General features: G+C 38.3%; 1 protein-coding gene across 1 annotated transcript in view; it reads left to right on the forward strand.

Moving 5' to 3' along the window:
* STPG4 (sperm-tail PG-rich repeat containing 4) overlaps window positions 1–25534 on the forward strand; it is a 34065-nt gene extending 8531 nt beyond the window's left edge. The window contains exons 3-8 of the mRNA XM_087922968.1: window positions 734–796; window positions 3553–3810; window positions 7124–7188; window positions 9897–9945; window positions 22582–22686; window positions 24816–25534. Coding sequence (XP_087779094.1) covers window positions 734–796; window positions 3553–3810; window positions 7124–7188; window positions 9897–9945; window positions 22582–22686; window positions 24816–24932 — 657 coding nt within the window. The 3' untranslated portion in view covers window positions 24933–25534. The remainder of the gene's footprint in view (window positions 1–733; window positions 797–3552; window positions 3811–7123; window positions 7189–9896; window positions 9946–22581; window positions 22687–24815) is intronic.
* The last annotated feature ends 974 nt before the right edge of the window (window positions 25535–26508 follow it).

Here is a 26508-nt window from a genome sequence, read left to right on the forward strand (position 1 = left end):
GTAAAAGTTCCTTTTGAAATACCAGTTGTTTCAAGAGACATACTTTCCTGAGAAGATAGCTGAGGCAGGTCCTTACACAAATACACATTCTTCAATTTGAAAGCAGAAACCCATTCTTAAAATCTTGTATCAGTTCTTCATCTGAAGCGACGTTTTGTTCCCAGATGCTTGTATCTTCTTCCAAGTAAGAATACTCAAATCCTTAGCACATGGATTGTGATGTCATAGACAACTATTGCTGATTCGATGCAATAATCTGCTAAAAAAACCCAGAGGGAGAACATGGTTGGCAGCATCGCGGGCAGTAGATCAAGCAAACATTCTACAATAAATGTTCTACGGGTATCTTATTGCAATTGTAGCTCTTATTATATTTTCTCTTGTCAGATTTAAATGTATAGTAAAACTAAACATTTCATCAAGTGAGATTCCTAGTGACTTCCTGGAGACATTGTTAAAATTTTCTTGGCAGCAGCACGGAAACATTCTGCCAATTTCTTCTTCAGGCTGTTTTTCAAGTTCTTAATTTAGCCCTAAAGCCTTTGACTTCCCAATTGACTTCCATTTAAGTTCTGATCAGATTGTCACCTTGCTTCAGTAATCAGCCCTGTTTGGTTAGGTGCTAAACTACTGCTATTTTAAATATGAAACCATTTTAATTTTTTCCTGAAAAAATATTAAGGTGCTTACGCTTTAAGTCATTCTTTAACAATCCTGATTCTTTTGCCCCTAGGTAGTAGAACATGATAAAATACCATATCAAAGAAGAGATACATGGTGGAGAGAATCACTAAAGGTGTGTAATATATCTATTTATTCTTGTGTTCTTAATTTACAAGCATAAAGATTATTTACTTACCAAATTTGTATAGCTACCAAAATATTGCATGGTACTGAATTACGTTCCAATTTGGAAACTAGTGCAATTAAGACAAGTGAAATTATTTAATAGGTTTGCATTCTCATTCTTGAATAGAGTAGAAATTAGGGATATCGTGTGATATTTTAGAACAGCCTTCCCCAACCTGACATCCTACAATTTCCAAAACTAGTTAGTTTGGAATTTTGATAGGTAAAGGTAAAGGTTCCCCTCGCACATATGTGGAGTTGTTTCCGGCTCTAGGAGGCGGTGCTCATCTCCGTTACAAAGCCGAAGAGCCAGCGCTGTCCAAAGACTTCTCCGTGGTCATGTGGCTGGTATGACTAAATGCCAAAGGTGCATGGAACGCTGTTACCTTCCCACCAAAGTGGTCCCTATTTTTCTACTTGCATTTTTTACATTCTTTTGAACTGCTAGATTGGCAGAAGCTGGAACAAGTAACGGGAGCTCCCTCACAATTTTGATAATTGTAGCCTTATATATATATGGAAGGCATGAGATTAAGACAAGTCAATTGAGAATTATTCTTAGCCTATTGAAAATGCTATTATACTCATAAAAGCTATTGCAGTCATATTCCCAGAAATATCTACCGTGTTTCTCACAAAATAAGGCCGGGCCTTATTTTTTTTTAGCCCGAAAAATGGCTAGGATGTCTTTTTGGGGGTGAATTAATTCCCTCCCCCCAGTGCACCAGAGCTGTCTCCAACAACAGCGTCTGAGTCGCCCCCGCCTTTCCCCCATCCTCGTAACAACAGGAAAAAAAAGATTTTGAGGTACCTGGGAGTGCCGTGCGCTGTGTTTTGGTTTAATCCTGAGTGGCTGGGTGGGCGTGAGAAGAGCCGAGCGAGAGTCTCTGCTGCTGCTACTCTTGGTGCTCCAGCTTCAGGCTCTGCAAGTTGGCCAAATTCCCAGTGTGCAGCCCGTTCCTGCATTCCAAGTGCCCAGGCCGAGCTGCAGCTGTCCCTCTCTCACCAGCGCCGTCTCCAATAACAGTGGCAGCAGTGGCAGGAACCGTGGAAGTTATGGGGGTGGCTCCCCCACCTGAGAAGTGGCTAAAACGCTTCCACGGTTCCCTCCGCTGCTGCCGCTGTTGTTGGAGATGGCGCTGGCGAGAGAGGGACAGCTGCAGCTCAGCCTGGGTGCTTGGAATGCAGGAATGGGCTGTGCACTGGGACTTTTGCAAACTTGCAGAGCCTGAGGCTGGAGCACCAAGGGTAGCAGCAGCAGAGAGACTCACTCGGCTCTTCTCACGCCCACCCAGCCACTCGGGATTAAACCAAAGCACAGCGCATGGCACTCCCAGGTACCTCAAAATCATTTTTTTCCTGTTGTTACGGGGACAGGGGAAAAGTGGGAGCGACTCAGATGTTGTTGGAGAAGGCGCTGGCGAGAGAGGCGCTAACACCGGTGGGAACCGTGGAAGCTACAGAGGCCTGAGAAGCATCTGAAACGCTGCTGACATCCACGCCGATGCCGCCTGCCTGCTGACCCAGGTAAGGGAGGGGTAAGGGAGCCCTCCATGCTCCACCATGGTGTTAGGAGCGGCTGATTGTGAGGCGTAGCTGCCCGCGGGGCACTCCTAATGGCAAGTTCCCCCCCGCCTTCCCCCCCCCCCCATTTTGCATGTTTTAAACTAGGCCTAAATTTGGGAGGAGAGGCTTAATTTCATTTTATACCTAGAAAACATGCCGGGTCTTCCTATGTGGGGGGGCTGTATTGTTGGAGAAACACGGTAGATCTGTGAGCATAGAATGTTGTACTAATTAGTCCTTGAGATGCACTAGTAGGGCTCCTCTTATAATCTATATACTTTTATGAATAATTGAAAATAAAGGACTGGCCTCTCTCCATCCCACCCTTTGCAGAACAGTTTTCACTGAGATGTCTACATTGACCAGGGATTGTTCAGTTTACAGCCTGTGGCCCAGCAATAAAAAAGAATTAATGAATGTTAGCGCAAAGCTTCCCCCAGTTTCTGTCTACAGTCTGAGCTACTTCCCTCAAGGTTTTTATTTTTTTTTATTTTTTGCCCTGGATAGACCTTTGCCATTCCTCCAATTTTACCTCTGTGAATCCTTTATTTTACATTATAAATCAACATTGATCTGCTAGCCTCTGTTCTGTTATTGTTGATTCCTTGTTGACCTGGGCAACGGTTGATCTGTTCTTTCTGAAAACAACTGAATAAAAATATTTTCCTTGTCTTCTAAGCCATATATTTGAATTGAGCCACAGATACTGTAGGATGCCTGAATTTTTAACATGAACATTTAGACACTGGACTCTTGAATTATTAAGGAAATTAAATGAAATAAGAAGTGCTGGGCTATCCAAATGAATTATTAGCCCATAAATAAAATATGTCCCCAACTAAACTGCCCTTCAGAAGATTTGCTATTACTTCTTTCAAGAGGACCATTACCTACACTGTAGGTTATGTTAATTTCCCTGGGGTATCAAGAATGGTCAGTCTAGCTCAGTGTTTCACAATCTCAGCAAGATGAGCTGAGGAATTTTGGGAGTTAAAATTCATATATCCTAAAGTTGCTGATCAACTTCAGCAAAAAAATAATGATACATCACGATCTGCTTGAAGACTCTGCTGAAATCCACGTTTATATTTTCAGATATGCAAAACATGTTATACATGCTTTGTTTCTTCCTACTAGCCAACCCCAATCCCAGGGTCTTATCCTGTACGAGATTTCCTTGAAGAAGCTCAGTTGAACCCAGTGAAAGCAACCTATAATTTTAAAAGTGAAGGGAGAAAGAGAGCGTCCATCTATGAGCAGCTACCTGATTTGACCTTGCCAAATACTTTCATGTACTATCCTCCTTCATTTGTGGAACTGGCAGAGAAAAGACCGGCTACTTATTCCTTTAAGAGTACTTCAAGGCAAAGCAACTATCCAGTCAGTGGAGATAAGGTAAAATGAAGTTAGGAATGGGACTCTGTAACAATAATTGCTGTTTTAAAAGAAAAGGCACTTAGCCAAAATGTGCCTTTTCAAGACCTACCATTAATATCCTGATCCTGTCTTATATCCAAATGGCAAATTCTTCCAGGTGGGTTTAATGGCCAACAAACAAGGAGCAGGGAATGGAAAACTAAAGAGAGTTAGAAATGGAATGGAGAATCTCAAAATAGGTTACCACCATCACCTTAAAATAAATAAATAACCATAATAGTCCAAACTAAAAATCTGGTGAGAATCTGATAAACAAATAATAATAATAATAATGTCCACTGAGGCATTACCTTGAGATGGTTGTGGGGCTTGTGTGCTCTAAGGAGAATGAGAGCTATGCCAGAAGTTCAACCATAGTCTTCTCATCAGAAGGCCAGACAAAGATTGTCTTTTCCATAAAAAATATGATGAGACATAATCTACAGAAACCGATAGCAGCTCAGTCATTGATCAAGAAATGAGAAGGAACCAGAAAAAACAAAACAAAAGCTACTGGATCAACGTCTATTTATAATACAAACTGAGGTACTAACAGAAGTAGAATTGGAAGAACTACAAAGGTCTATCCAGGGCAGAGAAATCAAAGCCTTGTCAGAAGTAGCTAAATGGTAAAGGGAAACCAGGCAAAGTTGGCTGTAAGAGGGGCCAACATAGCTATTGAATTGTTTTCACTCCCAAACCAGGTACCCTCTCATCTTCCAAGATCTTCTAACTAAAAGGCAAGAGGAACTGGAACAAAGAATAATTGAGTGTCTTGAATAGCACACACACAACCAAATAAGGCTGTCCACCTTGAAATTCATTACAAAGAAGCAGCTAGCACAAATTTTAAATGATGCCAATACTGTAATATGAGCCAACTACTCACTACAAGAACCAAATCAACTATTATATAATATAGCTGCAGTTGCAACTGACAATTTGGGCTGCAAAATCAACAAACAAGAAAAAAAAAAGGCAAACGGTGCACCACAAAAATGGAAGATCAGGCTGGAAAATAAGATCAGTATGCTAAGATCAGATGCAAGCAAGCTAGAACAGATGAAAGAAAGAATCAGAAGATGCATCTTTCAAGGAAACTCACTCTCATCACTACTGCTTATCATGGCACTGATTTCTCCGTCAATGATACTGAATAAATCAGGCTACAAACATGAAAAATATCTGCCAGGCTGTACTACCTCATTTACATGGATGATCTGAAGCTGTGTGGAAAAACACCATCTGAAATAGAATTGCTGCTCATCAACATATATACTGCCAAATTATTGCAATGGAATTCTGATGAGGCAGCTGTGCCACCCTCACTATCAACAGAGGAAAATAGTGAAAACTGAAGGAATCAAGATGCCCTATGGAAATAATATCAAGAGTTTGGATGAAGATAATCACTACAAATACCTGGGCATCTTTCAAGCTGACAAGCATACTGAAGTCAAAAAGAAGATTAGAAGTGAATACATTATGAGAGGGAATAAGATCTTAAAATCCAAACTCAGTGAAGGAAATACCATCAAGGCAATTGACTCCTGAACAATTCCAGGCATTAAATACACAGCTGGAATACTGGATTGGACTCAAGCAAAACTGAAAGCCCTGGACAGGGAGAACAGAAATATAACGACAATGAATCATGTCCTTCATCCATGCAGTGATGCTGACAAACTCTATTTATCAAGAAAAAGAAGGTTATTGTGGAATGTTGCAAGTACAACAGACAGTTGAAGGGGAAAAAAAAGTGCATTGGAAGAACATTTGAAGGGCAGTGAAGAAAATAGTATGCCATGAAGGCTTACTGAATACTGGAGAGACAGAACTGGCCGATCAGAAAGACCAAATCAAAAACAGAAAAGAGGCGTACAAAGCATTACATGAGCAATACATGAAAACTAGCAGGCAGAGCAGGTAACAGCAAGACCTGAAACTGACTCAGAGCAGAAAAGTTCAGAAAAGGACAGAAAGTCTAATTCTGGTTGCAAAGACCAGGTCTTATGAACAAATGCCCACAAAGTCACATTTGAGAAGACAGCAACAGACAGCAAATGCATCCCTGCAAAGAAGCTGAAGAAATAATGGATCGCTTCATTAGCTGCTGCAAGAAGATCCTACAGACGGACTATAAATAATGACCTGAGAAAGCAACAACTATGGAGCATTGGAATATCTGCAAGGAATACAATTTGCTTCAAGCAGGAACTGGTGGGACCACAAAATAGGCAACGTAATAGAAAATAAAGAAGCAAAATTGCTCTGGGACTTTAGAATTCAATTAAACAATTATAGGAATTCTAGTAAAATCAGTGAAACATAAAAGATAAAAAGAGACAAGGGTGGAGAAAGAAGTTTCTTCCTCTCTCTCACCAAAGGTCTGGTTGAAGAACCAGATCCCATTGGCTCTTCTAAACCAGGGGTCTCCAACCTTGGCAACTTTAAGACTTGTGGACTTCAACTTAAAGTTGCCAAGGTTGGAGACCCCTGTTGTAAACAATGGCAGAATGAGGACCATCTGGATCTGGAGTGGTGGGGGACCCTAGTTTCAGAGGGTAAGCACTACTACTGGGAAGATATGCTTCAGGGGTCATGATAGATTATTTTGTTTAATTGAAGGAGTCCAGAGCATCCCAGCCCTGTAGGAATGACTTGACAGATGCTATGGGAGACAGACCCTGGGCTGTATATGGCTTTGTAGGAAAAGATCATCCCCTTGAATCACACCTGGAAGCAAAGTAACAACCCATGCAGTTTATCAAATACCTAATAAGATTCCACATAGCAAGTTTGTTCTTTCCTAGTCAACACTTGAAGAATCAAAGTAATGAAGAATGTCGCGGCATCTTATCATTTCAAGACATCAAAAAAAAAAGAAATGTAAAATATCCAGATGGTAGGATGAATTGTAGCATCTCTGATTGCATATGGTGAATACAACTTCACTGTCCTCAGCAGGGTAGTAACTAAAAGTAAGTAAACATTACCTAAAGATGTGTAAGTAAAACCTATTTGCAAATAGAAAATTAAGACCTTAGAGGAGGGGAAAATCTATCCTTAGGGCGGCTTCTTAGTTTTCTATTTGCAAAGGTGTTTAAAGATAAAGGGAAAAGGGACTTCACATCTGCAACCGAGTACAACAGTCCATTAGTTTATTTCATCCATGCCAAGACAAGGAAGGACACGGCAAACTTGATCTCTTGGAAAAGTTGATCAATAAATTAGGCTTCAAAACAAAGCCTAGATTCTTACATTTGTACACTGTATTTTTGATTCCCCACAGAATATAAACACTGATCCTGGACAGTATGATCTTTTCCCTCGTCCAGTCCCTACTTTTCCTACTAAGTAAGTATACTTTGTAATCTCGTTTTCTTTTGAAACAGATTATTTTGGCGTGTAAAATCTTAATATTTCTTGAATTTGGCTGCATTTCCAAGCAGTAGCATAGCCCTTGCCTGAAGCCAGAGCATTGTGGCCAGAGGCCAAAATAGATTCTTGCTCATTTTCCATTAAAAATTAGATTTTTTCAAGATCCTTTCTTACTGGGGAAATGCCTTCCATTTTCTCTGAGGTTGATGAAAAAATGTCAGCAGGAGGTGAAGATCTTAAAGAAGTGACAAGACGAAAAAGAAGTAGTCAAAGCAACTATTCATCTTGCCAGGCTGGTTAGTTACAGGGCAAGTTCATATTTTTGAGACTGTAATTCTCATAAATCCATCCAGAGAGGCTTAGTGGTTGAATTATGGAAAGTGTTATCCAAACATCTTACACACAATTGGTTGTTTATCCTTGTCTTACTCTGTTCACCTTACTGTGATTAGTTGGACAAACACACTGCATCGGTATAGAAATAGTTAGGGAAAATACAGATGTTCAAGGACATGTTTGAAATAGAAGTGGATTGTAGACTCACTGGAACAGGCATCTCCAACCTTGGCAACTTTTTTTTTTTAACAAATTTTATTCAGTTTTTCACATTAAAAACAAAAATCTCTTTTTAGTGGACAACATATTTCCGGGTCATCGCCTTTACATACAAATATGACAGCAATTATACATTCATATATGCATACTTAATTCTATTATTACCTTTTCCTTTCCAAATTTTCAGTAAGGAGAGAAACAAACACATTAATTCTAGCCTCTTTCATTAATCTCAATCGAAACATCTTTTTGTTTCATTTCAATTATTTCAAATATAATATTTATTTTAAAAATAAAGATAAACAATATGTGTTTGAATAATAATAATAATAATAATAATAATAATAAAGTTACCAATGTCTCTCTTTGCTTTTAATAGTCTATATTAACTTATTAATTTAGTTGGTTCTTTAGTCTGTCATATTCCCTTTCCATTACACATTCTTTTTATAAATTGTAGATTAATACAAATTTTAACACTAAAATAAATAAATAAATAAAGGTTCCCCCCCTTTTACTGTTTTGAGTGTGACACCTCAATGATTAAAATACACCTTTATTCCCTCATCTTGATTCCCAATAAACCATTATTTTTAAGAAGTTACAATAATAATCATTACATCTTTTCATTGGGATTCCGCAGCATATTTCCCCCCCTTGATTTTTAATAAGAGTTATCAGTATCTATATTACCCTATTTTCTAAATATTTTTAATTGCAGAAATATTCTTATTACCCCTTGTCATCCTGCAGAATCACCTTTTTAATTCATCAACCATTATCTGTGAAAAAACAATTTCTTTTCAACATTTTACTATTTCCGTATTTCTTTATTTCATGCACCTGTTTCTTACTGCTTCTCTTCCCCCTCTTTTCCCCATATCTTTTCTCATTCCAGTTTACATCCCTCTCTTTTGTAATATCTTCCTTTCCCCTTTTCTGCTGGGTCTTTCTGCCTTTCCTGACTTCACAGGTATTCCCCCTCCAATGTGGCAACTTTAAGACTTGTGGATTTCACGTCCCAGAATTCCTCAGCAAAGCTGGCTGAGGAATTCTGGGAGTTGAAGTCCACAAATCTTAAAGTTGCTAAGGTTGGAGACCCCTGCACTAGAAGGAGGAAAGGTTGGTCCTAGAATAATCAGTGACACTCCTGCTGCAATGCTGTGCATTGGATTTCCAACTCTTTTGGCATATTATCAGGGCCAGGCTCTTTTGTGGATGAAAGATCAAGGAATGAAATGTAATGCATGTGTTTTTAAAAATAATGGCATGCACATATGTCAATTGTATATAATTTTATGAAATTATACTGTATCTATGTAGCTTGTAAGAATCAGTTAAACTTAATTTCTGGGACTGTAGGTTTGAATCTTCCTTCGAGTCTCAGTGTTAGGAAGGTCTTAGTCATTTCTTCCCTCCATTTGACTTCAGTTGGATGGTGAGAAAAGAACTATAACGCAATAGCCTTGAAATACGCTGGTATGATGATATTAAAGTAACTTTAATTTTACTTTTGAGTAACCACTTTTGAGTGGTTCCTAGCAGTGGGTCCTTCAAAATAAAACCAATGAATAAAAGCTAGTAATTAAAACAAGTAGAATACTATTAAAACAACTAGAAATAAAACAATAAATACACATTAAATCAATTCAGTTTAAAAGCCATTCAGGTCTCCTGAACAAAATGTTTCACAGAAGACACTTGCATATAAACATAGACACAATCCATATCTTACATAATTGCCCCTGCCCAAGTTTAGCAGCAGAAGATGTTTTGAACATGGATCTTAAGTTGGCTCAAGACTCAAACGTTTACAATATAGCAGCTCTCGCCTTTAGCCTTTTGGGAGATGACTATTAAGAGGGCAAAGCAGACCTTCCAGAAAAAAGATTTTGAAGAAGACTGAATTGAGAGTGAGGTTGGTACAGGCCATTCAATGGTTTTTTTTGCATATCCTGGATGGTACGCAGAGGCATAGGAGTCTATGCTCTGTACACTGAAAAAGAAGAAGCTTTGCATTCATTGAGATGTAGATAAAATTAAAGTCCCCAATTTTTACTAAAACCACTGTTGTTTCAAAAGAACCGAAATGCTAAAATAATTTTATTTTCTTTCCTTATTCAATGCAGGAGTTATATGTTTCGATCTGCAGTTCAAAGACATCCCATTTTTCCTCTGGTAAGGTCTATTGATTAATAACTATAAAATGTTGGGGTTTCATGCAAAGAAGAGAAAAATCCACTCTTAAATATTTCTTTTCTTCAAAGTAAACCATTAATACTTTCCCTTCACAGCTCTTCAACTTTAACATTTAGCTTTTTGGGGAATAATTAGATTTTTTCAGGACTAGCCCCATAGCTGTAAACTTTGCAACCACTCTTGTAGTGCCATTTCAAGTTTTGTAACCCACCTCACAATCCAATGGATCCAAGTTTAATCACAATACCCACTGAGGGATGGTGTTATAAAAGTGTAAATAGAGGCCAGAAATCCTTTTTTTCCCCTAAACAAAAACCTTTTCTTTGAAACATGTCAGGAAAATGTATATCTCTCTTTAAGAACTCACTTTCCCCCAAAAAATAGTATATTGGAGAATTGACCTGCATGACAATTGCATCTGCTTCAGATATCTCCTCTTTCTCTTCTTGCTCCATCCTTTTCTCTTCCTTTCTTTTTTAGCCAGTCTAGTCACAAAGGACTGAATCCAACAATTTTATCCCACTTAGGGACTCCCCTGGAAAACTGTTCACCCAAAGTGACAGGAAACTATTCTATACCTTTTATGCATAGAAACTGGAAGAGCAGCATATTGCTAAAAAGAAGAATGGAAAATTACAAAGAGGCTTATAGAAAGAATGAATATCATACAGTGGCCGTGTTAGCATGACATGGCTAACCCAGTTGCCCCCCTGACATATTTCTACCTGCCAGTAGCATGTCATCCAGGTAGTCAGTTTCAACCATTTACAGGGGGTGGGTGGGTCCAAAAAGCTAAGAGGATAGCCATAACCATGCAATTGATGCCCTACCCTTATTTTTACATAAGTCAAAACATCAAGATCACTTGGAAAATAAGCGGTGGAATATTATAATTGCTACACTTGCCCAGTAGAATTCTAGTTTCTTAAGAAACAAGATAAAACAAGCACTATGTTGGGGCTGTAGAATTGTTGACAACTATTAGATGGCAGGAAACCTGGTTTGGTGGGTTGTTTTTTTGTGTGTGTTTCTTAGCTGCCATCTAATAATCATCTGGATTTTTACAGTCCATATATGCTAAACTGATAGAAGAGAATATTTATAGTTCAGGATTGACCTGTGGAGACCTTGGTGCTGTCTCAGCTTGCTTGTTTTCTTGCAGATTTTCCTCATCAAACTAGGTAATCATCATCAGTGCTAAATATATGCTAAAGTTATACTGAAACCATTAAAACCATAAGCATTCTTACAATGTACCATCACCACTAGTTACTAGTCAGATTGGTGGTACTATGTTTATGCAAATCCTGGCCAATCCAAAAGTTTTATTCTTCAAGATAACAATACATAACTATTATGTTTATAAGAAGTTATAAAGCCAGGGTATTCACCTTCCCTGGTAAGTCACTAGTCTTACTGCACTTCCAACTGGAGCTCTTGACATCTGTGTAATATCATCCTAATCCTTGTGTTGGACAGCCAATGTTTCCATGGATCAGTCACCATAGTACAAAAGCACATATTGCCAACTGAGTAATACGGGTTCTTGAGTAAGAGAATCCATTTAGGAAACTCCAGCCTTCCTGAGAATGTGAACATTTTCATTATAAGGTATCTAGGATCATGTCTTTCATACTTGACAGATGTGTTGATTGCAATTGTCCAAATATGGATTGGAGGAACAAGCAGGCTGACATTATTGATGCATCTGTTCCCCAGTTAATAATACCTAGATTCAGAAGTCAAAGCAATGAGGAAGTAGGGAGAACTTGTCATCAATATTAAGTAAGTGTATTAGATGGAAAGCCTATGAGTCACCCCACCATAATCTTGATAAATGACTCGATCCTGAAGGAACAGATAGGAGCATAGGCCTTATGAAATTCTTCAAAAGACTAATCAGTCATATTCTTGAAAAGCTGTCACTTTAGCAGAGTCAGAATCACACAGAAGACCTTGAACTATATAGCTGTTGTGCCTAAATGAGACTCGCGAGCTCTCTTCCCAGTATTTATGATAGGAAGAAAAATTTGCTTGATGGCATTTTTCCTTTTGTAATCAGATCAAAGTTCACTTCAGTTTCCAAATTGTGTTAATCGAATGTAGAAAGATGCCCTTTTGGGGGGGTTTGTTCATACTTTTTTTGAGTATCATATTCTAATATTTAAAAACATCTGAAAATAATACACTGTATGTGCTTAGAAATTTTTTAAAAACTATAACAATGGAAGCATATAGAAAATGATTACATTTAATAGAAAACCCATATTAGAAAAGTGGAGGTAAAAAGCAAGTATTCATATGTAACAGCATTCCAGAGGCCAAGGAACAACTTATTCTAGAGTAATCCCAAAATGCCAATCATCTTTGAAAAGCAGCATAGCTAGCAAGATCTCTAAAAATCTCAGAGAAAAAGTGGATCTGCCTGGATCCTGAACTGTCAATAGCCATTTGGCAACTGGAGTAATTATGTCAACTCTGATGAGATGTATGTATGGCTAAGCACGCCACTTAACATTCTACATCATCTGTAGCTTCCGGCCTAGTAAGAGGAAACACACACAAGAATAGTTTCAGAAAAAGAGCTGTGGTAGTGCAATGATTAGAATGCAGACCTATTCTTGCAGACCAATTCTGCCAACTGTTTGATCCTGACCGGCTCAAGGTTGATTCAATCTTCCATCCTTCCGAGGTCGGTAAAATGAGGTCCCAGATTGTTGTGGGCAATATGCTGATTGACTCTGTAAACTGCATAGAGAGGGCTGTAAAAGCACTGTGAATTGGTATATAAGTCTAAGTGTTATTGTTATTGCTAAAAAGAATATCATAGAAACCTGAGTATAGTGGTTAAGCTGTCCTACCTAGAAAAGGGGCAACTGTACCCCAACAGAGTTTATATAATATGTTCCTTGTTGGTGTATGAATTAGAAAAAGAGATATAAAAAAACAACAGAAAAATCAGCAGTAGCAATGATATTATAGAGAAGGAAATAATCAGGAGCAGCAGTTATAATGGTAGTAGATGGAATTTAATTCATTATAATAAAGTAGCAATATAATTGAAATTCCAAAAACATTGAAACGAGCAGAAAAAAACTTCAATTGATCTGTAATTGGAAAACTTGGGCAATTTCTGTTACAAGAGTAGGAATGATAAGAAATAGGTTCTTTTTCAATGGGAAAAAAAGCTTTTGCTTCCCAGACCAAAATTTATTTGTAGAATTTGCTGCTTTCAAGTAGCATGCTGACTGTGGTTCTCTGACTTGAAAAGTAGAATGAGAAAGGTATTATACATAGGTGTTGCCAACAACTCTGAATCAAGGTGTATCTTGAGGCTTATATAGTAGTTCTGTGATGAACAAGCTCAGCCATCTACGATTCCCAGGGTTCTCCATATGTTGGGATAGAGGGGCATTGAATCAAAAGTACTTGCTCTGTATCTAGTTGACTTTTTCTGCTCCAAAATACTGTGGAGTATCTGTAAAACAACACTATTGGTAGTCATGATGTATGGCCATGATTGAGTAACAGGAGCCTGGACTAGATTGTCCATTGATTTAATGCATTGTGACTTTTTAATGATTGTCAAATCAATAAGAGTGTATTTAGGCAAGAGGTTTATAAAAACACATACTGTAAGTATTGGGTTATGGTGCCTAGCAAGAATGTTATCTCCGTCATTCTGAGGTAGTTTTCTAATTAAATGTGTCTGTCTTTTCCCTCTATTACAAAGCAGTGTTGTATTTTCCCACTTCATATTTATCTGTGAAAATGTGTTATCAAGTGAAAGGCGTTGTACCCCAAAGGATTGGTGGGGGAATGAATGTGACAGTTCCATTGCTCCTAACACATGTTCATGCACAGAAATGACAGTTTATGACAGTGATTCCCACATGCCTTTTACAGCTGAGCAGAAAAAAGGCATATTTTGCTGAAATTAGCCATCAAAAAAATCTGAACCATGGAAAGGAAGATAGCTAAGCTATTGAGAAGGAATCCAGGCAAGCTTTTGGAAAGCAATAAATGATTTTCTTTGGGTGGAAATGTCAGATTATACTGTTTTCTTCCTCTATATTATTAATTTTGTCTCCAGCTGGTCCATGATTAATAGTATTATGCTTTCATGCCACCATTCTGCAAGGGTGCATTTATTATCTAAGGTGAGGGTCTTCAAACATGGCAAGTTTAAGACTTGTGGACTTCAACTCCCAGAATTCCCGAGCTAACATGACTGGAGGAGGAATTCTGGGAGTTGAGGTCCAAAAGTCTTAAAGCTGTCAAGTTTGAAAACCCTGACCTAAGGTATGCTTTTTTTGAAGTCACTTGTGACTTTCTGAGTTTTTCCCCAATATGTATCTGAAATGATGGTAGTGGAAGGAGAGCTTGCAGCTTTTATATGCCAACAGGAATTGCTTCATGTTGAGGTTCTAGGGAGTGATCAATAACTTAAAAACAGGATTTCAAAGTTTCATGGTGCCCTCCGGTGCAATCCTTGTCTTCTTTTAACTCTGGAAGTTTGTTTGCTTTTTATACCACATGTATTCATACATTTCAGAAGAAGAAAGGGAAAGTTGTCAGGGGCAAAGGCAATAAGGTGTCCCTTCAAGTATTTGCTCACCATTATCCTTGGTTTAAAAAGGAATGATGGTAGCTGTGATTAAACCCTATCAATTTTATCATAATCACATGTATGACATATGCTAAAAAGGAATATACAATATGTAGTCCATGGTTGTAAGTAGTACCTTAAAGCTATGGTACATTTTCTCCCTTGTCATCAATGATGTTGACTTGCATATTGTATGGATGGATACATAGGTTTATTTTTATTACCTATAGTTGCAATTTTAATTAACTTTAGTTGCTATTACACTAAACAAACCCATTTTAGCTTTTGTTCTTCCTCTGCCTCTTCTTTGTTCTTGGGCCTGGTCACCTGCCAGCACACATGTAAAACCAACTGGTATGTGCCATATAAAGAGCTTATGCAGCTCTGATTTAGCCAAATGGGAAACCACCTAGCTAAATTTATGATCTACATTTGGCAGCCCACCAAATCAGAATCTTTTACCAGTTGAGCCATTAGGCTGTGAGTGATCTCTGAGCGGTATGGACCACAAAACATAAGCATTATGGTGTAATTTAAGCTAATACTTTTCATTTTCCCCCCTCAAAGTTTGCAAAATTCTGCTTTTAGCTATACTAAACCTGTATTTGGTAAATAAACAAGATACAAACTCACTTTAGATTCTGTTGATGGGAATTGCACACAAGCCTTACTTTCCCCCATTCCATTCAGCACTGAATAACTGCACAGAGACTATCACATATTTATTTATGAACCATGGTGGTTCATAGTGGTTAGAATGCAGGAGTTCAATTCTGACTGGTTCAAGGTTGATTCAGCCTTCCATCCTTGTGAGGACTTTATAAATCACTTAGAGAGGGCTATAAAGCACTAAGAAGTTGTATATAAATCTTAAGTTTTGCTTTTGCTATTCAAATTTGTTATAGCTTTCCAACTCCAGTGGACTTACGCCTCTCTCCTCCCTTCTCTGACATATCTATTAGATTTGATAGGAAGGACTTCTCCAAGCACACAAATATATATGCAGGGGGTCAGATGCGAGATAAGAGCCTGGTGCTTAATCAGGATACTTCCTTGGGGTCTGTTTACATATTTAAACAAACATGGATACCTTCTCATGAACACCCAATGGATTCTCCTTGAAGTGAGGCAATATGTTTATATAATATTGAGTGAAACTAGGGGACGAGCGGTCTGCCACCTCCAAGTGGTGTCCCCTGGATGCGCGAAGCCGTCAAACGCTGACCGTAACTGAGAACAGACCCTCCGACGACAGGCCCACGCGACAGGTCGGCTGGAGTACTCAAATGCCGCATCAACATGGTGGAAACGTCCACTACAAAACACACGTCCAATGCTACCGCGTTCGGGGGAACCGACGGGCGCAGGAGACCATTGGCCTGCGCCAAAAATCAACGAAATGGTCCACGCGGAAAGCACGGCGCACCTGCACCGTGTGAGAAAGCTATGGCGACTGCGTCCGGGTCCGATGCGCACGGAGATAAGGACATTAGCGGACCTCGCCCGAGCGCGAGACAAACGCTGAAGAAAAAGAAGAAGAAGAATATTGAGTGAAACTATATACTTCTTAGGGCCTTGTAAACCTTTGTTTGTTGAAAACTGAGGAAATGTGTATAATTTTCCCCCTCCATTGTGTCACATCTTATGCTTTCAATTCTAAATTTTGTAGCTGGATTTATCTAATTGTTTGGAATCCCAAACTTTTTTTCTGTCTTGCAATGAAGAAGCTAGAAAGTATGATGCTGCTTGTGTGCACATAATCACCTCGGTTTTGTATCCTATAAATAGGTTTAGTAAAGCTTTGTGTGGTTTCAGAACATAATATTCTTTCACCCTGAGGCAACAGCAAGAGAAAAGGTATAAGAGCATACCCTCTGAAAAGCAAATCCTTTCTCAAACCATTCTCTAAGTTCTGTGTCTAGATCAACTTTACCACCTATCCACTGAGTTCTAAATGATCGCTGTCAGGTTGAAATGGTCCTGTTTTGAATCAAGGCAAAAAGTGTATTTAGGGAGAAGCATGATCACCATAGTGTTTATGCAATTAGAAGGATGCTGCCAGCAAGCTTTAAAACATATTGGATTTTTTCATTGGCATTATAGGCTAGGCCTCTTCCCTGGGAGATGAGATTCACCTTTTTCCTTTCAAGAAAGCTATCCTTGCTTGTATGATTCTTTTAAAAAATGCAACATATCACTGTTTTGTTGTTGTTTGGATTAGGATTTAAATGCCTATAGTTTTTAAAATACATGGCTAATTCTGAGATATCAGCAAAGATCATAAGCTTTGGAAAAACAAGAAGACAAATTTAACTTCAAGTTAAATTTTTAACTTGAAGTTAAATTCAAGTTAGTTCTTCTATTTTTTCAGATTTTTGAAGGGTTATAATGGAAGAATATCTATCTATCTATCTATCTATCTATCTATCTATCTATCTATCTATCTATCTATCTATCATCTCTATCTCTATCTATCTATCTATCTATCTATCATCTATCTATCTATTACATTAGCTGTTCAGAATTTATTCTAAAGAGCAGCAGCAAACTAGGTATAATGTGAATTGTCTGAGGATTATTTTTTGGGCTTTTAAATAGATGTTAACCTTTCATTTGAAAATCCTTGAGGATCTCATTAATGACCTCATGCCAGGTGGCCTCCTGTGACAGAAGAGCCTTTCCATGTAAACAACTACTCTTTAAATGAGTTATTGATACAGCTGCTATCCAATATTTTGCAACAAATGAACTGGAACTGACATCTTACTGTTTGCCTGTCTTGCAACAGCTGCAACCTGGGTGTTCTTTGCAGGTGAAAGCTATTGATGCCCAGAGCATGGTTTTGCATGTGTTGTTCACTGTATTGGGAAAAAATGACCATTGTTTTGGGATAGGCATAGACAGGATGGAGATTCTGCATAAAGAGATAGGGTTGCAGTGAGCTTGTGTTTGTAGTTTCTGTCTCAGGTGTAGCAAGAAGATGGTTTAGAATGCAAAGCAAACCAACATTTAACAACAGATTTTTATTTTATTTTATTTATTTTATTTTTAGAGATAAAATTTATTCAAGTTCATGTCTATTAAGTCAATATTTCCCATTCTTTTCTCCTGAAACACATTTCAAGGTGGACTATGAAGAAAAAAAGGGTTTAAAAAGTAGTTTAAAAATTGAGGAATTCTGGGACCACTATACTGTATGTGGACTGGGAAAATCCAAAGAATAATTAGATTTATTAATTTAAGCACATAAAATCAACAATAAAGAGAACATCTGTGGGCCTCTCTTGAGTTCTTTGAGCCAAAGTACTGTTTTAATAGTCTTCCTCATCCCTTTACATCAGTGATGAGATTCAAACATTTTTACTACTGGATCTGTTGGTGTGGCTTGATGGGCGTGGCAGGGGAAGGATACTGTAAAATCTCCAGTCAGAGGTAGGATTTGCCGGTTCTCCGAACTACTCAAAATTTCTGCTACTGGTTCTCCAGAACTGGTAAGAACCTGCTGAACACCACCTCTTTTTTACATGCTTTACATGCTTTTGATCATCTTTAGATATGTCTGGTGTCAGGTTTCCAAGTAATGAAATCCATGTTAAAAGAAAAATAACAAAGTCCATCTTCAAAAAGATTTCTATTTAGGAAAACATCAAATTGACAAAGTCCATGGTAATTCTGGATCTGATCCAACCCGGAATTACCCCACAATATTAGAAGTTAGAAACATCCCCCCCAAAGTCACATTCTCCAATAGAAGTAATCCAATGTTGCTTGATGTCATAAATCTCCACCTCCAGGGCCCCAAGCCCGGACAGCTCATTTCCTATGGGAAAGAAGATACCCTAGCCATAACACTCTCTTTATCTCCACTCCTCCCCCCTCAGGAATGTGTCAAGCCCGCAACTTTTTCTCCCATGACTACCATAGGGAAAATAAGAAAAAGAATATATACTAAGACAAACTAAAATGGCTACACTTATGACAATTTCGGGCTTGACAGGCTGCCCTCTCTCATTGAAAAAGAAACCCCTGCAAAGACATAAAACACAAAGATTGAAATTAGGCCAAACACAATCATACAATGCACATTTTTAACCTCCTCTGCCACCCACAGAATTCAGTTTGGGCTTGTGTGGATATTTTTCATGGAATCTCCCCACCAATCTATAAGCATTTACTTTCCAGCTATTAACCCAAGTCGCTTGTGAAAATGGATAGCCTTTCCAATAAATTAAATATCGTAACTTCCCCCTGAAAATCCTAGAATCTAAAATTTTCTTAACTTCATAATGTTCATGGCCTGCAATGAACAAAGGCTTTGGGGGTGCCTGTTCTGCAGGCCTCAAGGAAGAAATAACAATCGGCTTTAATAAACTACTGTGAAACACCGGGTGTATCTTCCCCAACAACTTAGGGAGATTACGTTTCACAGTTACTGGGTTTATTACTTTATTTATCTGAAAAGGCCCTATAAATTTTGGAGTTAATTTTCTAGAAGGTAAATGTAACTTTAAATATTTAGTTGACAAATAAACTTTATCCCCCACTTTAAATTGTGGCTGCTGGGAACGGTGTTTGTCAGCTTGCATTTTTTGAATCTGTACTGCCTTATTCAAAGCCTTTTTTGTGTTTTCCCAAGAGTCCTTAATTGCATCCATCCACTCAGTTACTGACATGGATGTCGGGGGGGTCCCTTCGGCAATTCAGGCATGGGAATGAACTCCATCCCAGTATTGATTTCGAAAGGTGTTAACCCAGTACTACTATGGACAGCATTATTATAAGCAGCCTCTGCAAATGGCAGCAAATCAGCCCAGTTGGTTTGTTGATAATTTACATAACATCTCAAATATTGTCCAATCATTTGGTTAGTCTTCTCAGCCAATCCGTTGGTCTGGGTGTGGAAAGCTGAACTCAGACCTTGAAAGGACCCAATTGCTTGTATGAATTCTCTCCAGAATTTTGCAGTAAATTGAACTCCTCTATCTGAAATGATTCTGCGAGGCACTCCATGTAGTCTATATACATATGATTCACAAACATTTTGGATAATTTTCTGGCTGATGGTAGACCTTTACATGGAATAAAATGAGCTTCTTTGGAGAATAAATCCATTACAGTCCAAATTACTGTGTGCCCCCTCTGTCAGGTAAATCTACTATGAAATCCATCCCTATCTCTTCCCGAGGCCAGGATGGCTCAGCTACAGATTGTAATAATCCTGGAGGTTTTCCTGTTCTGGTTTTCCTCGTGGCACAACTCTTTACATAATCCTCAATGTCTTGCTTCATTCTTGGCCACTAAAACTGGTGCTTGACCATGTGTAGAGTTTTTAAATATCCAAAATGTCCTGCTTGTTTAATGTCATGCCTTTTTTGAAGCGCAAGAAGATTTATGACAATTTCGAGCTTGACATCTGGCAGGTGAAGATATTCTGTGCAGTGAGGGAAAAACTGTGGCAGATATATCTCAGGAAATATGTTGAAGAATTTCAACATTTTCTGCCAACGCATATTCCTTCTAATTTTAAATTTTAGATTTTAGGTAAGCTAAAATCATTGTCTGGCAGAGTTTTACCTAAAAATCATCTGGGGGCCACCATTTTGTAAAATCTGATTATCAAAAACTATATATTTCTACAACTGACAGAATAAAAATAAAAGTTGTATGTTGTACATATATTTATTATACTGATGTACAGGTGGTCCTCACTTAAAAATTACTTGTTCAGCAACTGTTCAAACTTGTGATAGTATTGAATTGTACTTACAACTGATCCTTCAGTAATTCCAGCCATCACAGTGTTCCAAGGTCATGTTGTTGCCATTTGTGACTTTCTTTGCCAGCTTCCTATAAGCAAAATCAATGAAGAAGCTGGCAGGAGGTTGCCATTTGTGACATGATGTCCTTGCTTGATAAACTGCAGTGATTCGCTTAATGACTGAAACCAGAAGGTGATAGAATTGATGTTTCTAAGCGATGCAGACACACAACATTGCACTTTTTGACTGTGTCACTTAGTAATGGACATTATGACCCCCATTATTGTGATTAAAGAAGGACAACCTGTGTTATATTTGATAGGTCTAATTTGTATTTTATTATGATGTAGTCCTGAAAGTTTCTATTTTGTCTTTTTCTTGTAGCTACTTGATTTTTTTTCCTAAAATGCACTATATGCTTATCAAAGGTTCTTAAATTATCTGTTGTTACAATTCATGACAATTCCTTATGATTTACTTCCCATTGGCTGCTTTTTAAAAAATGCCACTGTGTTATGCCTGCTTGAAAAATTCAGAAATATTTGTATCGAAAATCCTCCTAAACTTTTATCTTGGATAAACAGAATAAAACTGAGTTGGCCCAATGAAAAAAAAGTATGAACACACCTGCATAGAAAATGAGATTATTTCAAATATGCACAAAAGCAGGAGTGTTATGCTCAAAGGAACATGACAGATGCTAACATAGGAGGACAGAAATAACAACAGACAAATATTAGCCTATGTCCAAATTATAAATAGATTTGTTTTCTTGTCTTACAACAATACATAAATTATTGCTTTACTAGTTGGTGTCACTTTTGTCCCCAGGTGGTTGAGAATGGATTGATCAGTGCAAATGCCTTTGTTAGCAAATGAGTCAGCAAAAGATTGGTGTCAGTTGTTTGTACATTTAAAATATGGTTATTTGTTTTTGCAAGCCAAAAGCTGATGTCGTGTAATTACTCCAGAGGCTTGCAAACCTGTCAAAACCAGTCAATGTTACTTAGCTCTTTCTAATCTTCCTAGAACAAAACAGCTCTTTTCCTCTGGGTTCCCTCTGCCCAGGGAGGCAGCGGGGTTGAATTAACTGGACCATTCTATTTCTCATCCCTTTCTATGTTCTCATAGGTAGGCTCTCAGTGTGGTGGGGACAAGGTGGGGTGGAGGGGGAAAAGGACAACATGTGTGTGATGATGCAAAAGACATAGAGGTCCCAATGCAAATACATAATTGTATCATTTTCATGATTACATAATTGTACTGGTTATCATTTTGGCATCACTATGGTTTGCTGTAGAGACTTGTGCAGAGGTCCACATGGAACGAGAGAAGGCACCATTGGATATGGCTCAGTTCTTTCTTGTCCTACCATCTTTGTCAACTCTGCCTAAACTGTCTGCGGTACAAAGACTCATAGCTTACTAATAGGCAACACATGATCTCATGTTCTGTTCCTGGGATCTCCAGTTAAGAATGGGTCATATAGTAAGAAAGATTTCCTTCTAAGTTCCTGCAAAGGAGGTGCCAATTTAAAAGGACAATTCAGACATGGAATGTTCACTTTGTTTATGTATAAAGATTTGATTTATACTTTTCTAGATATGCACAGATTCAGTTGTTATTGTTTAATAAGCTTGTCTTGTGATCTTGGCCAACAAATCAATGTAGGGTCTTGAATCTATGTGAATAGCATTTATTAGGAAAGGTGCAAACTATTGAGTCCAATCTGATTAACCCCGGATGTTGGTCCTGCAAAGGATTCCTAAATCCAAATGTGTCCTTTACATTAATTTTTATGGTCATCGTGTGGTTGAAATCAAGTAGATGGTACTGGAGGATGACTGCATAGAATTAGAAAATGCTATTTAGATAATTGATGGATGAATATCACTACTAGGCATCTTAAGTTAGTTTTTCAGTTTCTATGTTAGATTTTCAGAATCTGTTAATTGAATGAATATGGTGGGTAGGATCTGTACTGGTTTCATGGTTATTAATCTTATTTGGTATAATTCTCCAACAGTACAAATAAAATGACCCACTGAAATGTTGCAAATGTTATCCATGCTATCAAATATGCTGCATGTATTTCAAGTATTGAGCAGCTGTGTTGCACTGAGTAAAAATGTTGATTATTTCAGCAGAGTAACGTGTTTAAGACTACAGCATGCTAGAAATAACAGTGTTATGGAAGTATTTATGTATATGGAACTTGTAAAAAAGAAGCATTTTATCACATTGTAGAAACACGGTCCAGGCCCAGGGGATTATGAAATAAAGGATGTCCAACCAGTTCCAATACGATCGTCCTTCATATCAAAAGTACCACGAATATTGCCAGCCCACACGGTGAGTATAAAATTGAAAATGGCTCAATCTGTGCTTGCAGCTATAGGGCTGATTTGGGATCCCTGACTTTCTTGGAGATATTCCATTTTCAGCCTTTGGATTTTCAGCTTTCTTTTGTGCAGTGAGGGACACCTAGCATTTGCAAGATATAAAGGAAAACATGGAGACAGTAAAAGTTACTTAGATTCAGGCATTATTAACTTGTACCCATGGAAATAAAACCCAGTTATGGAGAAGTTCGGACTGGTTGCCTGATGAGACACTTAACAATATACCTGGGATATTTCTGAAGTTGGACAACCTGGAATAAGGAAGTGTTGTCATGCCCCTGGTGGAGACTGACTCTGAGGGAGAGGAGGAACAGCCAACAGGGAGTGGAAATGTGGTTCCGGAGGTTGTGGAGGAGGCTGGGGAAGGGCAGAAGCCGGCTGGGCAGTCAGAGGAGGACCCAGGCCTGTCCCATCTCCATCCTAGGGCATACAGGGAGGAGAGGATAAGGGAGAGACGTGGTCTACTGGGAGGAGAGAGCCTTGATCTTCTTCATGGTCTGCAGCTGTGACAACTGGATAAGAGGACAGACATGTATATGGGCGAGTGCTGGAAACAAAGCATGGAAATATCTCTAGTTTATTGTTCCTCTCTGAGTTTGGCATCCTTCCCAGTGTGTGTTCTAATATCTGTGGATGTCTTCAAGCCCTTACCTTGCCTGGTTTTGTTGTTTTTCACTCTTTATAATTTAAATGGCATTTCCTCCTTCTTGTAACTGCTTGTGTAGGAGTTTTTTGTCTCCAGTCAAGGATATTTGGAGCTTGGAAGCAAAGTAAAGGATTGAAAGGGGCTTCACCTGTTTGTTTGTTTTTGTTACTGTGTTTATTTTGTATCCCACCCTGGGTCATCACAAGTATGCTCAGTTTTGAAAGATCAAAATGAAGCCCAAACATGGGGGAATTCTAGTCCATTTCAGTTAGTCCTTAACTTAACAACCACTTGTTTAATGACCATTCAAAGTTACAATGGATCTGAAAAAGTGACTTATGATCGTTTTTCACACTTACAACTGTTGCAACATCTCCATGGTCATGTAATCAAAATTTAGATGCTTGGCAACTGGTTCATATTTATGATGGTTGCAGCGTCCCGGGGTCATGTGATAATTACCTTTTGTGCCCTTTTGATGAGCAAAGTCAATGGGGAAGCCAGATTCACTCCACAGCCAGGTTACTCGCTTAACAACTGCAGTGATTCACTTAACAGCTGTGGCAAGAAAGGTCATAAAATGAGGCAAAACTCGCTTAATCTCACTTGGCAGTATAAATGTTGGGCTCAATTGTGGCCGTAAATCTAGGACTACCTGTGTAATATTTCATTTAGCACTATTCATCCTGCAGTAGCAAGCTTGTTCATCCTGCTTTCTAATATTCACTGGCAGCAAATATAAAGCTACTGTGAAAACTCGGCACGTTGTGACATTATACTTCAGTTTGGTAGATGAATACAATCCATTATCTTTAATCATGTGAGTCATACCATAATGTTAGTATAATTTAATTTGGATTCTTGCACTGAGAAAAAAGTTGGACCTGATAGCCTAATGGCTTGTTTCCAAGTCTATGATTCAAGGACTGTAATTCTAATCAACTTGAATTTGGTTATGGTTGCTAAGGACATCTTAGACTTAGACAAGCTTACTATGCTGTGAACCTACATTACTGCTTGGAGAATTCTGGGGGGGTTTGAAATCCAAGCATCTTAAAATTGCTGAGTTTGAGAGATGATGCAGCAGACAGGAAGAACCAAAAGAGAAGGAGATTCAGAATAGCTAGTTACAAGGTCTGATATTCCTTATTTCAATATTTAAAAAAATACTCCTCAAAGATGAAATTAACAGGATATTCCTACCTAGATGATCTTCTCTAACTCAGAATGATTCCAGATAGACCAGTCTAAGTAATACCTGCTCTGGAGGTGGGTTTTGTTTTATTTTTTTGGGTAGCAAGAAATTAAAAAAAAAAAGATCTCAGAGTGATTTAAACAAGATCTGAGCTATGAATACTAGCATTGTTGTTTTCTTATCGAAATCTACCTTCATTAATTTCACAATGATCTTGTTTGTATCTTATTCTGCACAGAAAGTTCCTGGTCCAGGATATTATTGGCCTACCAAGCAGGCACCAAGACAGCCTAGAACTATTGCCAGCCTTGGACGGGAGCATACCATTTTCTTTAGCAACGTTCCTGAATTTTAGAATACAAAGATCACGTCGTTCTGAAACCTTCATTAAGACAAGCTTGCTAATTTTTATTCCTCTTCATTTTAAATTATGTTGTTAATCTATGCAAATGCATTGTTTGTTTCGTTTTCTAGCATCCTAGGTTGTTTTTGGTTTTAAATCATGACATGGCTTGTAACTGTGGTTAAATCATGGCATATCCTGTGATTGAATATTTTGTAATTTGCCAGAACTTAAATCATTCAGAGGCAGCAGTATTTGCTAGATGCACGGTCGGCATTGGAAGAGAAAGAGAATAGAGATGACTTAAGTTATCCAAAAGGATCAGCCTTCTCATCTTTTTCCTGATAAGGATAGTTTGGTGCCAGCATATCTAAATGCCAGACCTTTCTATTTTTCATTCAACCTTCTCAGATTGCCCGGGTGTTATCTATGATCAATGAATAGCTTATTTCAAAATAATGACATTGTAATCAATAGCATCCGCTGGTCTCTTTGCAGAGTTTCAGACTTCGTAAAAATAATTTATACCCACCCAAAAGACTACACTTAATAGGCCAGGAAAAGAGTAAAAAAAAAAGTGGAAATGCTTATTGTTTAAAATTAAACTAATCATTACTATAAGAAATCTAGAACTTCTTTCTTTGCAATCTTCTTTTTTTAATCCTGGAAAATATTATATTTGAGAGAGCTGTATGTTGGAAAAGTGGAAATGGTTGTGGTTTGGCCTATGCTTGCTTTGTTAGTTAGGCTAGGGCGAGATGATGGCTGTTGTTTCAAGGTCTCCTCATGCATTTAATGAGTAAGTTGATACTGTTCCAGCTCTCCCTAAGTACAGGTAGACCTCGACTTACAACCATTCATTTAGTGACTGTTCAAAGTTACAATGGCACTGAAAAAAGTGACTAATGGCCATTTTTCACATTTATGTCTGTTGCAGCATCTCCATGTGATCAGAATTCAGATGCTGGGCAACTGGCATGTATTTATGACAGTTGCAGTGCCCAGGGGTCATGTGATCACCTTTCATGACTTTCTGACAAGAAAAGTCAAAGGAGAAGCCAGATTCACATAATAATGGTGTTACTAATTTAACATCTGCAGTGATTCACTTGATAGCTGTAGCAAGAAAAGTCATAAAATAGGGCAAAATTCACACCGTCTTGCTTAGCAACAAAAATTCTGGGGCCAGTTGTGGGCAAGGATTATCTATATTTGGCACATCAATGTGCAAAATGTAGGAATTGACTGTGACAATCAAATAGTCATGAAACAAGCACATCAGGGTTGGTACAGGGAGGGAGTGATAATTGATGATATGAGGCATCTGGAAAGGAGGAGAAGGGGTCTAGAGACTGCACACAAAAGCTTTGGAGTGGGCAGGGCTTGCAATTAAGTTTTGGCAGAACTTAAATGGGCTCTGGAAGCCATGAAAATGGGCTCAGCAGACTATGAGAGCACGGCATTCAAAGAACACATTGGATTAACTTCTCTCCTCCCCTTTTAAAAATATGTGTTGCTTTAACTATGACGTTGCAACCATCTCTGATGGGCAGTTTTGGAGCCACAGACCAGTGGTGGGATTCAAATT

This window comes from Pseudonaja textilis, chromosome 1 (genome assembly GCF_049901715.1).
Source record: "Pseudonaja textilis isolate UNSWEBS1 chromosome 1, rPseTex1.2, whole genome shotgun sequence".
Taxonomy (NCBI): domain Eukaryota; kingdom Metazoa; phylum Chordata; class Lepidosauria; order Squamata; family Elapidae; genus Pseudonaja; species Pseudonaja textilis.